General features: G+C 35.7%; 1 protein-coding gene across 1 annotated transcript; it reads left to right on the top strand.

The window, feature by feature from the left end:
- The first annotated feature begins 4028 nt into the window (after nucleotides 1–4028).
- LOC109244895 (protein GLUTAMINE DUMPER 2-like) lies at nucleotides 4029–4877 on the top strand. The gene has a single exon (XM_019412054.1). The coding sequence runs from the start codon at nucleotides 4131–4133 to the stop codon at nucleotides 4641–4643; it is 513 nt and encodes a 170-aa protein (XP_019267599.1). The 5' UTR covers nucleotides 4029–4130; the 3' UTR covers nucleotides 4644–4877.
- The last annotated feature ends 7946 nt before the right edge of the window (nucleotides 4878–12823 follow it).

The raw sequence follows: 12823 nt of genomic DNA, 5'->3' as shown, positions 1-12823 counted from the left end.
CTACCTCCTCCCTTAGATGTCTGCAATCTTCGGTTTTGTGACCAAGGGTACCATGGTATTTTCATATTTGATTAGGGTTCCTTTGAGATGGGTCAGTCTGTAGGGGCCTGGGCCATCTAGTATCCTTGATACGTCCAATGACTGATACAATACCTGATGCATCGGTGCTGAAGTTGTATTCTGATAGTCGCGGTGCTTCCGGGGCGTTAAACATGTTTATCGAAGCCACTTTTACTCATGAGCCCTCGGAAGCTCTGCCCTCGATCATTCCTTCGATCATTTTGAACGGGATTACGTCCTGGGCTGATGTTTCTACGATCTGCGCTATATGGTTGGTACCGATCTCTATTCGATCGGGGTTCTCTATCGATGTCCCTTTGAATTCTGCCGACGGGCCTATTTGGATAAACGGAACCGGAAGCGGTTCCCAATTGATCATCCTCGACCCTGATCTTCGAGTGGTATCAATTATGTACATCGGCCCAGGTTATAGCAGGATATTCAATTAAATTCTGCTTTGGTTGTCGTGATGCTATCGAACTTCGTTCGTTCAAACCTTGAGTAAAAGCTTGAACTGCCCAATCATCTGTGACTGGGGGTAGGTCCATGCATTCCATCTGAAACCGAGATATGAATTCCCTTAGCATTTCGTTGTCCTTTTGTCTCACTTTGAAGAGGATTGACTTCCTAGTCGCAACCTTTATTGCTCTGGCGTGTGCCTTTACGAATGAATCTACAAGCATGGTGAAGGAATCGATGGAGTTGGGCGGCAAATTGTGGTACCATCATTGCCCCTTTCGATAAAGTCTCTCCATTTTTTCAATAGAACGGATTCAATCTCATCGTCTTCTAAGTCATTTCCCTTTATTACGCATGTATAAGAAGTAACATGCTCATTAGGGTCAGTGGTCCCATTGTATTTGGAAATTTCTGGCATGCGGAATTTTTTTGGGATGGGCTTCGGAGCCGCACTTGGAGGGAAAGGCTTCTGCACGAACTTCTTCGAATCCAAACCCTTTAGAATTGGTGGTGCCCCCGGTATTTGGTCAACCCGGGAGTTGTATGTTTCTAACTTTTTATCATTTGCCTCGATTTTCTTTTCTCCTGATTCAATCCGTTTAGTGAGCTCCTCAAGCATCTTCATAATGGCGGGGTCAGTCCCCGATTCATTGGTGTTAAATCTCTCGGGTACAGGTTCGGCTCTATGAACAACTTCTTGTGATGTTTCGAGCTCAATTCTGCTTGGTGCTCGATTCTGATTTTGGAATTGCGCTATCGCAGCTTGTTGAGTCTACAACATCTCGAATATCATTCGGAGGCTAATTACGTCTTCTTCACCGCTCTGTGCGTTCTGATCGGCTGTTCGAGCATCTCTGCGGATGCTATTTTTAGGGTCGACGCCCATACTCCCATTAATGGCAATATGGGAGCTAATATAGACTGGGTCTATGACCGGCGGTCTGTCGGGGTTGACTGGAGGTACTCCGTTTTCCGGGGCGACTATGTCTTCGTTCTCGCCATGAAGACCAAGGCCGTTGTCTGTGTGAGTGGGTGCTACTTGAGAGTTTGACATGTTGATTCCTGAAATCAAAGACAATTACGAGAACAAGGGTAAAGCAGTGTGTGTTATGAGAATTAATACCAGGCAATCACTATTATCCTTAACCCCACAGTGGGCGCCAAACTGTTTACCCTTAAAATTGGATAAGAATTAAACTTATAATTTGGTTTTAAGGACACGTGTTCACCTAATACCAATTGATAAATATGAAGATTAGTAGTAGAAATTAAAAATAAGATAAAGCAAACCAGCGTTGTAACGTAATTCAGCCCTCGAGTTAGAGTTCCCTCGAACTAGTTAATGCCAAAACAGTTAAGAAATAAGCAAGCTAATGAACAAGAATATAAGCTGGAGAGGAAATGTTATATTGCTTATGTGTGAACAATGTGTCTTACAAATAATTGGAACCCTCTTTATATAGTAGAGGAATCCTATATATGGTACAATTCTACTTATAGAAGTAAATCCCATGATTAACTCAACAACCGCCCTTGGTTTGATCTGTTTTGAGATTTCCGCCATGATCTTCGACCAGTCACAGATATCTCGCCTTTCCGTTATTATGTTGTCCTCGGTCTCACTCGATGTCTGTCCTGCTCAACTTCGATCATTATCGGTTTCGATCTTGCTCGGTACCTCGAATCCAAACTCGGTATCTTATCTTCGTGTCACGGTCAGATACGCTTCGAGGCTCATCCTCGATTCATCTTCCTGATCTCCGTCAATTAGCGAAATCGAGTTGACCCGATTTCAACCGTATACGAATCTTTTACAAACTACTGATAATCATAATTTGTTTTAAAGTTACTCAACAAAATTTGTTACTCATCTTAGGTTTCCTGAAGCTGTTGAGTCTAGTTTAGAGGAAGAGGAAAGAAGAGAAGTGCAAACATTGGATCGTCGAGAAGTAAGACCAATGTTCATCAATTTTAGGAACTTACGCTTATTACACACTTAAATAGTTTCTACTTTATGATCCATCATATATTATTAAAATATGTATAAATATTTTTCACAACTTGATGTACATATTTAAAACAATTTTAGCATACAATAATTTCATGGGTTTGAAAAAATTAAAAGTCATATATCGATCAAGATAATTAAGTTTGGTTCTTGAACAGAACATTCAACATTCAGTCCGGAACAGAATTTTTAAGCATTTTGATATTTATGTCGTCAGCCAACTTAAAGAAAGTGGCTAAAACATTAATATCTATTCGAATACTTCCACTTACCAAAAAATTAATCATGTGGGAGCCTCTTTAATCCATTTCGTTTGCAGAATCGTTTAAAAAGCAAATCCCCTCTACAACAATTAAAAGTCTTTAAGTGCTAATTTTATTGAACTTTTTTAAACAGATGTGGCGAACATGAAGGGCTCCATATAGTAATTCTGATATTCTATAACCAATACATTTAATTAAAAAGCATATTACGCCAGCGAATGTATGAAGTTAGTGATGATTTCTTTTTAAAAGGTAGAATTTGTTCACTATGAAATGAAAGTAGTTCTTCTTTTAGTTTTTTTAAAACGATTTAAAATCATATACGAATAGAAAATTATAAGAACTGAAGTAAAAGAATTGCAAATATTTTTATATTCTACAAATTTAATTAAAGTTAGATGCATCACCCATCGTATAAGGCAGCGGCGGCACTCAAACTCATTGTGTTTAGTATAATTAAAAAAATAGTCTTCTGACTGATATTTTATGTTCCCTTGGGGGCTCGACTAATCTAGATCCGGGTCAGAAAATCTTACTTCGGATATAAAATGCTCCCTATCAAAGATAATATTATTCTCAGGACTCGAACTCGTGACCTATAATTAAGGAGGAAGAAGCATGAAAAATATTTATCACCTATCACAATCTTTCGTGATAAAAAATTGTAATTATTTATCAAAGTAAATAGTAACTTGTAGTAAAATTTCACATTTATTGACATAAAAAAATTCTAATACTATCCCCAAGCTTAGATATGTATGAGACAATGATATTTCGTAAAGCAAAATAATGATACGATATCTATTGAGAGATCTACTTGGTGGTTGCTTTACCCCACCAGTGACATTGTTTATTCACCTCTTTGCTCAAATGATAGCAGCCTACGCACAACCAATGACGAAATCAGAAAATTCAATTAGGATGTTCAAATTTATCAGTGGGCTATACAAGAGTGTTCAACGTTTATTTTTAATCAATAATAATGTAATATTTTACCTTATACGTAGTATAATTTTTCGGCGACTTCGGCCCTGCGCACAACCTTAGTGTATTTTTCCCCGTGTACCACTATGAATGATTAATATAGTGGAGGTGTTGAGATTGAATTAGAGAGGATAGTAATTTTTTTCTTAAACTTCTTTTTTCTCCTCCTACCCCCCCCCCCCCCCCCCCCAAAACTCCCTACACTGATTGTCTGGTATAAATATATATGTAACATCTCTACACTTCTCAAGCTAAGCGAAAATCAGTTGTTACAATCCATCTAAAGTTTCCCTTTCACTTTCTCATTCCCTTTCATATATCCCGAGAAAATTGAAAAATAATCAGAAAAAAAAGAAATGCGAACTGTGAGTACCTTCACTGCTTCTTCACCAATTTCACCGCCGACGGTCGTTCAAAGATCGCCGTGGCATTCTCCGGCCCCGTACCTCTTTGCCGGCGTAGCAGCCATGCTACTGTTGATAACTTTTGCTCTTGTAATCTTAGCTTGTTCTTACTGGAAAAACTCCTCCGGCTACCCAAGAGAAAATGGTAATGATGATGATCAGTCTCAAAGTGATATTGAAGCCGGCGCCGGCGAGAAATCTGCCGCCGATATGTTAAAGGTTTTGCCGGTTTTTGAAGAGAAAATTGTAGTGATAATGGCTGGAGATTTAAACCCAACTTTCTTGGCTACGCCTGTATCAAGCAGAAGTAATTCTTTTGGTGGTGGAGATAAATGTGAGCAGAATTTTGAAAAGGAGAGTGAAGAATTAGCTGATGAGAAGCTGAAAGAACAAGCAATCACAACGGAAGTTAGGGATGATCAAGCCCATGACGAATCCCAAGACAGCCATAGACAAAGCCACTGAGCTCAAAAACAGAGGGTTTTCCTCTTTTTTTTTTTCTTTTTTATGATTTTAGATTTTGGTTTATTTTTCAATTTTGACATCCGGGAAATTGTATTTTTGGCTGAGTTAAGAAGAGTGAGAGGAAATTCTCATTTTTTCAGTAATCCGTATTTTGGAATTTATTGGAATTTTAGAGTTTTCCACATTTGATTGAGCAAATGACCTAATGAATAACACTCTCGGACCTTTTCTTGAGTTAAAAAATTAATATATTGATTTATGTTTTGGGGAATATTTTTAAAAAGATCTTAAGCAAATATGTTTTCTGGTGAAGTTTTTCCAAAACTTAAATCTTTTCAGAAACAATTGCGCAACATTTTTAGATTAAAAAGAAAGATATCAATTTTATTATATTATCTGGATTACCTTTATTAATTTAGCAAATTGTAATATACTGCATTTTAATCCTCCATCATAGAGAAGAATAAAGTGAAGAGAAGTGATTAGGAGTCTATATTCGATTTAATGTGGGTTTTAATTGCGTTTGGCCCGTAAGAAAAACAAAGATGGTGGGAACCATAATGATTAATTGGAAAAAGAACAATAAAACTAAAATAGTTGGTGTGATGTTAGTAGTGGCGCAAACAATATCGTTTTCTCCTAGGGCATAAGCTGATGCTTGTTTTTATAAGAAAACTAGTGAAACTATTCGCGTTCTGTGCGGTTATACAAAATATCAGTAAATCATACTTTATTCCATGTAAATTGTTTCGATAATTTAAATAACTAAAAATATTATAACCCCCAAAAGAGTAAGATATATGTAAACTTACGATTTTTTATTGCTTAAAGAAGGACAATACAAGATAGATGTGGCATCTCTATTTTCCCTACAAACTCAATTACCATTTTTGTCAAGCCTTTGGACTATATATATATTGTTTGAATTGAACAATAATGAGTAAAATATACAAAGTTTGTATATCTAAAACCTCCAGTTGGTGATGCCGGAGGTGACTCTCTTTGGCCAATTTTTTTTTTTTTTTTTTTTTTTTTTTTTTTTTTTGTATATTCATTGGTCATAACACTATCAGTACACCTTGATGTTTTCTCGAGGTTGCTTGTTCTTTCTCAAATATTTAGACTTCTTTTTTGAATTATAATGTGTATTATCAAGCACAAAACTTTCATAATCTACGATGCACTTGTTGGGTTTTTAAGGTATTTAATTAATATATTAAATACTTAAAAGAGGGTGAATGGGAAATGGAGGGAAATGAAATTTTTGAGTGAAATTTTAAGTTCCCCCTCCCTTGGCAAATGGGCATTGTCCCATATTGGAAGAGGAAGAGGTTTTTTATGGGTATATAAGCAATTGCTCTTCTTCTAGCTCTTAAAGAGTTGAGAAGAAGGCAAGCCTCGCGCCGTCGTCGTCGTCGCTCGCTCGGCTCGGCTTCGGCTTCGGCTACGGCTACGGCTTCGGCTTCGGATTCGGATTCGGATTCGGATTCGGCTTCGGTCAAATGATTGATTGATTAACTTTTTGGACCAAATTTATTTGTTAATAGTAAAATATTAACAGAAATATTATCAAATATTTGGTTTAATAACAAAATATTAATATTAAATATTAATATTAAATCCAATCCGTTTTTCTGTTTTGGTAACAGAAAAGTAACTACCCTCTTCAATTTTTCCTCTTTATTTTCCCTCTTTATTATTGAGTAAATGGCCATTTATGTAATGGCATTTATATTGTGGGCGTTTTGCATAAACAGCCATTCTGAAGAGACCCAACTTTGGCTATATATACTACACTATTCTGCTCAGAATTTTAACTACAATTTTCTGAGTTTCCTCTCCTTCTTCTGCATACTTTTAGCATCAAAACAAAGCAAAAAGTAAGTGTGATTTGCTACCGAACTTTGTGTTCGCTGAAACACTGGGGTTTGAAGTACCACTACACCAGTGTGTAATTCGTTCTATCCTGGGAGGAAATAATCCATAACCTTGGGTACTAGGAGGGGATTAAATTCCTTAAGGAAACACTGTGAATTCAGTGGGCTCGAATTGGTTTATGTCATTTCTGTTTATATTCATTACTGTTTATATTCATTTATATTTCCAGAATTTATTTTACAAATACAGTGTAATAACAAGTAACAGCACTTGCATGTAAGTAATACTATTGGTGGCTAACGAAAGGTGCCAACACATTTCTTTTTCGACCAGTTTATATATATATAATATCGTGATATTACTCTTACAGTGAATAACCGCGGCTAAACCATAGCTCAAAAAATGTAAATTGTGCAAAAAAAATAGAAAGATGGCAATAGTATTAAGAGCAACAATATCAATATACGAAATTAGGCTTTCTTTATACAAAAGGACTTAGAGCGCATAAGCCAAAAAGAGAGCAGAAGCAATTGTCAGGAAAATTTGATTCTGAAAAAACTAACAATGGAAGAGATGAGGAAAGAAGTGATGTAAGAAACAGGACAATGGTATCACGAATCTTCACTTTATGAACAATAATATTGAGATTGAGGTAATTTCTCTTAAATATATATATATATATATATATTTCTGAATGTGAAAAATAAAAGGGATAAGTTTGAGATTTACGGTACTATCTTCTCCATCAAATACAATCCCATGGTCATCAAGCGCGAACCTGACGTATTAACACCTTGTTATAATAGGCATAAAATTAAAGAGAGAATAACTCTGATGGACCCAAACTTCATATTCAAAGAACTGCCATATACATAGCACATACTAAATCGCATTGAATTGTTAGCCTTCAAATAAAAGTTTCATAAACAATGAATGCATTTGAACTGAATAAAACATTCTTACCATTGTCATGCAAATACGTGTAGAAATATCATTACAAGAACTGAAAGGAGAAATAAAGGGTGGCGCTTGACTGCTTTTCACATTCTCGTCAGTGTTAAAGAAGCTAGCAAAAAATAAAACATCTGAAGCTGATTATGATGATTTCGTCTTAACTAATGCATAGCCACATAAAAGAAGAAGGATTAAAGATACTGTAGTCCCCTGCAAATTTAAAGAGAGGAAAAAAAAAGGAGAAAAGTACTGACATTTGTTTGTTGGTTTAAATATTAGATTTACGCTTTTGAAGACAATGTTTTAGCGGGGATGGAGGTTATATTTCAGAGCATAATTAATGAGAAGTTAATAGAGAAATAACTACTCAAAATGAATAGGAAGAGTTTCAAAAATAATTACTCAAATTTAATTGGAAGAGTTTCTTCTGTCAAGACGATCTATTAAAAACAAATAGGTATAGGAGTCAAAAAAAGAAGCTAAAAGATAAATACCAATCCTGGATGAAGAGAGGTGTCATGTCAACATTTTTTCCCTCCTTTATATATATACTTCATTACATAGATTAGACACCTTTTCTTCACAAACCATGTTTAGAAAAACAGGTTATTGGCAATCTAAATGTATGACTGTTAGATACTCATTATAAATGAAGTTGAATCAAATCTCAACGAAGGCAAGCGAGTGTAAGTGATTATTTCATATATCTAACTAAGTTTTGACGGATAGAGTATTAATATACGTGCCGATGTGAAATAATATGTACTTGATGAATTAGTTGAGGTGCATGCAAGTTGATCCCAAATATTACCATTATATCCTCAACAAATTGGTCTATAGGATGGACTAATGAAGTTGCATAAAGATTTTTTTGTTTGGACAAGTCAACCTGGTTCTAAGCTAAATCATCGAATAATTGCAAGTATATAAGTATTACTAAGGGGTCGTTTGGTACAAGGTATAATATCGGGATAGAATTTGAGATTGTATTTATTTCATATTTGGTTTTTGGACTTTCCAAATTGAATATTTCAATGTAACTCAAAAATTAAAAATATTTTCATTTACTATAGAAGTTCACAAAATAGTAAAAAGCAGTGGCCTTTTGATTTTTGTTTTGAGTTCGAGAAAATATAATTGAGTGGTAATTCACTAACACAGCTATTAGCTTATGTCTGACTTGCAGAATAAAGAAACAAAAGCAAAATATACGAATTTTCCTTTTTTCTTAGGCTCTTTGGCTTGCACAATGGAGGAGCAAAAATAATTTCCTTTGAGTTATTTCTTTTTGGTTTTGGAGAAAGAATAAAAGGTTATAGTATTTCTATCTTTTTTTTGGTAGCGAAGATATTTATTCAAGCAAACTTAAGAGTCATTACAAGCTGGAACTATTATAGGACACGAGATTCCTAGCTTTTCCTTTTCAAAAGTAGAAATAACAAAAGGTGGTGGAACAAAATACAACATAGGATTTTCAAAAACAGTTGAGCTGCTTCCGTTCTTGGCCATAAGATCGGCGACTCCATTTGCTTCCCTGAACACATGTCTAACCCGAAGGCTCCTCCACTCTAGTTAGCATCCATCTGCAATAATTTATGAAATTTTGGTAGAGGCAAGAGTTGTTAGTGAGCATGTTGATTAAATTATTGTAGCCTGTTTCAATTACTAATGGCGTAATGTTTGCCTGTTTCAATTACTAATGGCGTAATGTTTTTTGCAACGCTATCCTTAAACCATGCATGAGTGCTAAGCCTTCCATATAGATATTGGTTTCATGGGGTACAGACATGTTGAAGCCCAGGATCCAATTGCTATCATTATTCCTAAATACACCACCAATAATCCATTTCCCTGGATTGCCGATGCATGAGCCATCTATAGCTTGAATAACCCTATGTCTGGTGACTTTCTCTTTATGTAGATAGTCATCTTTGGGCATGACATCTTTTTAGAATCCGTTAGCATTTTGTATTCCATTGTGCTATTGATAATATGACCTAATTGGAGTGGATTTTTTTGTTGTTGAATATTATGCCATTCCTATGTAGCCAGATGTACCATAGGATGAAGGGAAAGACGCCAACCCTTCCCGTGTATCTATTGAATTTGGCTTTGGATTCGCATTGTAAGTTTACCTATTTGTGCATAGTGAAGTCATTGTGAGGTTGGTTTGGGTATTTGTAAGTATTACCCAGTTGATCCCAAATTGATTTTGAATGGAGACAATTAAAGAACATATGCTCCGGATCCTCTTTTTCAGACTTGCATATGCTACATAGACTAGATGCAATAATTTTTCTGTTAAAGAGCATTTTTGTTGTTGGGAGTCTGTTATGAACTACTGTCCTGAGGAATATTTTTATTTTATTAAGCGTGTTAAGCTTCCACAACCAAGTATAGTCAATCGTATTTTCATCCGTATCTATATGATTTGCGATGATATGACAGGCAACTTTTGTAGAAAAATCGCCGTTTGATTCCTCAACCCAAATGTACATGTCTATAGCTGGTTGAATTTGTTTTATATAAGTACTAAAAATTTTGTTACAGATGTTGTTAGGTAGCTCTAAGGAGAGATTGTTTAAATTAATAGACCACCAATGAGAATATTTGTCAAATGAAGGTGTTATTCATTATTAGTTAAGGGGCCATGGATTAGAGTTCTTAAAGGTGCTGAGTTGTTTATCCACGTATCTTACCATACATTAAATAGACTCCTCGTTATCCACTTCCCATTGAATACCCCTTTCACAAACTTCGCCTCCAATTACTATATTCTTCCAAATGAGAGAGCCATTTTTATTAAGGGTACTCCATTTATTAGTGTGTGTATTGTCGAGCCCAAAGAGAATCTTTCTCCTTTACGTACCGCCATGCTATGGCTGCATTAAAGGATTGGTTTTTCCATTTTGATTTGTGTAATCCCAGTCCTCCTTCCTTTTTTGGCCTAGTCACAGTATCCCATTTTATTAGATGTCACTTTCTCTTTTCCGAAGTGCTCCGCACAAGAAGTTCCTTCGAATTGTGTCAATATTTTTTAGGATAGCTTTAGGAAAGCTAAAGATTTGTATAACGAGGTTTGGTATAGCGGCTAGTGTAGCCTTGATTAAGGTAGTTCTACCCGCTATTTTATGTGATTTATTTTCCAACCCCTTAGTCTACTATTGAGACGATCAATGATATATTGGAAGTTCCTTTTTGAGGGGTTTGAGTTCATAATTGGGAATCCTAGGTATTTTTCTACTTTGTTAGAGTATCTCATTGATAGGCATTGGCTTATGTCTTCCTTCTTTTTCAGGGTAGTATTGTTGGAGAAAATTATTTTTGATTTTTGGAAATTGATAGTTTGGCCGGAATAGTTGCAAAATTTGTTTAGTGTATCTATTATTGAGTTGCAGCTTTTTTGATTGGCATCTGCTAGTAGAATTAAGTCATCAACGAAGAAAAGGTGCGATAAGTGTGGCCCTTTGTTTGAGATTTTTATAGGGTCCCATCTACAGTAGTCTATTTCGTGATGGATGAGCCTAGATAGCATTTCCATGCGATTGATAAATAGGTAAGGTAATAGGGGGTCTCCCTGTCTAATTTCCCTTGTGGGTCTAATAAATTTCGTGCTAGAGTCGTTTATGAGGATAAAGGTTGATGTGGTAGTAATACAGGACATGATTACGTTTATGAGATCTTGAGGGAATTTTAAGGAGGTCAATGAGAATCTAACGAAGGATCACTCTATTTTGTCAAAAGCTTTTTCGAGATCTATTTTGAATATCATTTTCCACTTTTTTCCTGTAGTCCTTTTAAAGTAATTTGTTACCTCGTTGATGATGATGGTATTGTCTGAGGCACGTCTCTCCTTAAGGAAGCTTGTCTGGGTGGGGAGAATGATTTTGAAGGAGGGGTTTGATTCTATTTACTATAATTTTTGTAACAGTCTTGTAAGCAGTGTTGCAAAGACTAATAGGTCTAAATTGTTTTATAGTTTTTGCGTTTTGACACTTTGGAATTAAGCAAATGTAGGTTTTGTTCATTTCTTCTACCATTTTTTACTGCTAAACATATTCTTACAAATTTCTATTAAATTGTTCTTAGTATCATTCCAAAATTTTTGGTAGAAGAAAGAATGGAGACCATCCGGCCACGGAGCTTTATATGGTTTGAAAGAATATAGGACCTTCTTAATTTCAAATATAGAAGGTGCTAAACTTAGTTCAAGTTGGTCATTACTATCTAGAGTAGCGTAATGGGACATATGGGGTATATTTTAAGTGGGAAAGGTCTTGGATAGTGATAATAACTTTCCAAGAAAGTCGGTGATCATGGGAATAATTTCTTTTTGGTCATAGTACCAGTCCCTCCTTCATCTCCGAGAGTAAGGATTCTATTCTTTCATCTACACTGCATGGTAGTAATATGATAGAAGTTTGTGTTAGTATCTCCCTCATTTAGGCACTAGATTCTTGATTTAAGTTTCCAAAAGTCTTCTCTAGTTTCAGTAGTCCATTAAAATCCTCTAATAGATTGGCTTCAAGATCCAAAAAAAATTGGCTAGTGGTGTATTTGGCTGAATTTTGGATCCCGTTTAGTTGTCACGACCCCATTTTTCCTCCGTAGGGTGTCGTAATGACACCTAGTCTCTAAGACTAAGTAAGTCTAATATTCATGCAGAAATAACTGAAATAATGAGTAAAGTCGCAATAACTCAACAACTAATATAAAGAAACTCCGCAACTCAGTATATACAAATTTCCAAAACCCTGTGAATACAAGTCACAAGCTCTATAAAATGGTACTGAACATCCCTATACATTAGTGTCTATAAAAGGATAAGAAAAATTAGACTAGGTAGAGGGGGACTCTGAGGCCTGCGGACGACGACATGTATACCTTGAAGTCTCCGAAGTTGAGCTCTCGCTAGTGCCTGGACTAGTAGGAGGTACCTGGATCTGCACAAAAAGATATGCAGAAGTGTAGCATGAGTACACCATAACGGTACCCAGTAAGTGCCAAGCCTAACCTCGATAGAGTAGTGACGAGGTCAGGTCAAGGCCCTACTAGAATAAATAAGAAACTGAACGAGTAATTTAATAGTATAATAATAGTAACAATGGAAATGAAACAAGTAAGAAACATACTAAGATTGGCTACACTAAACAAGAAAAATAAAACATCACGAAAGAAAACAAGGAATGTTATGACACGGAACAAGGCAACAAAACACAAGTTGAGTAATGGAAAAGTATCAACAAGAGTCACTACCGAGGTACCGACCGTAGTCTCAAATCACAAATCGTTTCACAATCTTTCCTTATATCACCGTTGGAGCTTTACATTTAGTTTCGAAAAGCATT

Source organism: Nicotiana attenuata, unplaced genomic scaffold (genome assembly GCF_001879085.1).
Source record: "Nicotiana attenuata strain UT unplaced genomic scaffold, NIATTr2, whole genome shotgun sequence".
NCBI classification, from domain to species: Eukaryota; Viridiplantae; Streptophyta; class Magnoliopsida; order Solanales; family Solanaceae; genus Nicotiana; species Nicotiana attenuata.
This window is presented reverse-complemented; position numbering and strand designations above follow the sequence as displayed.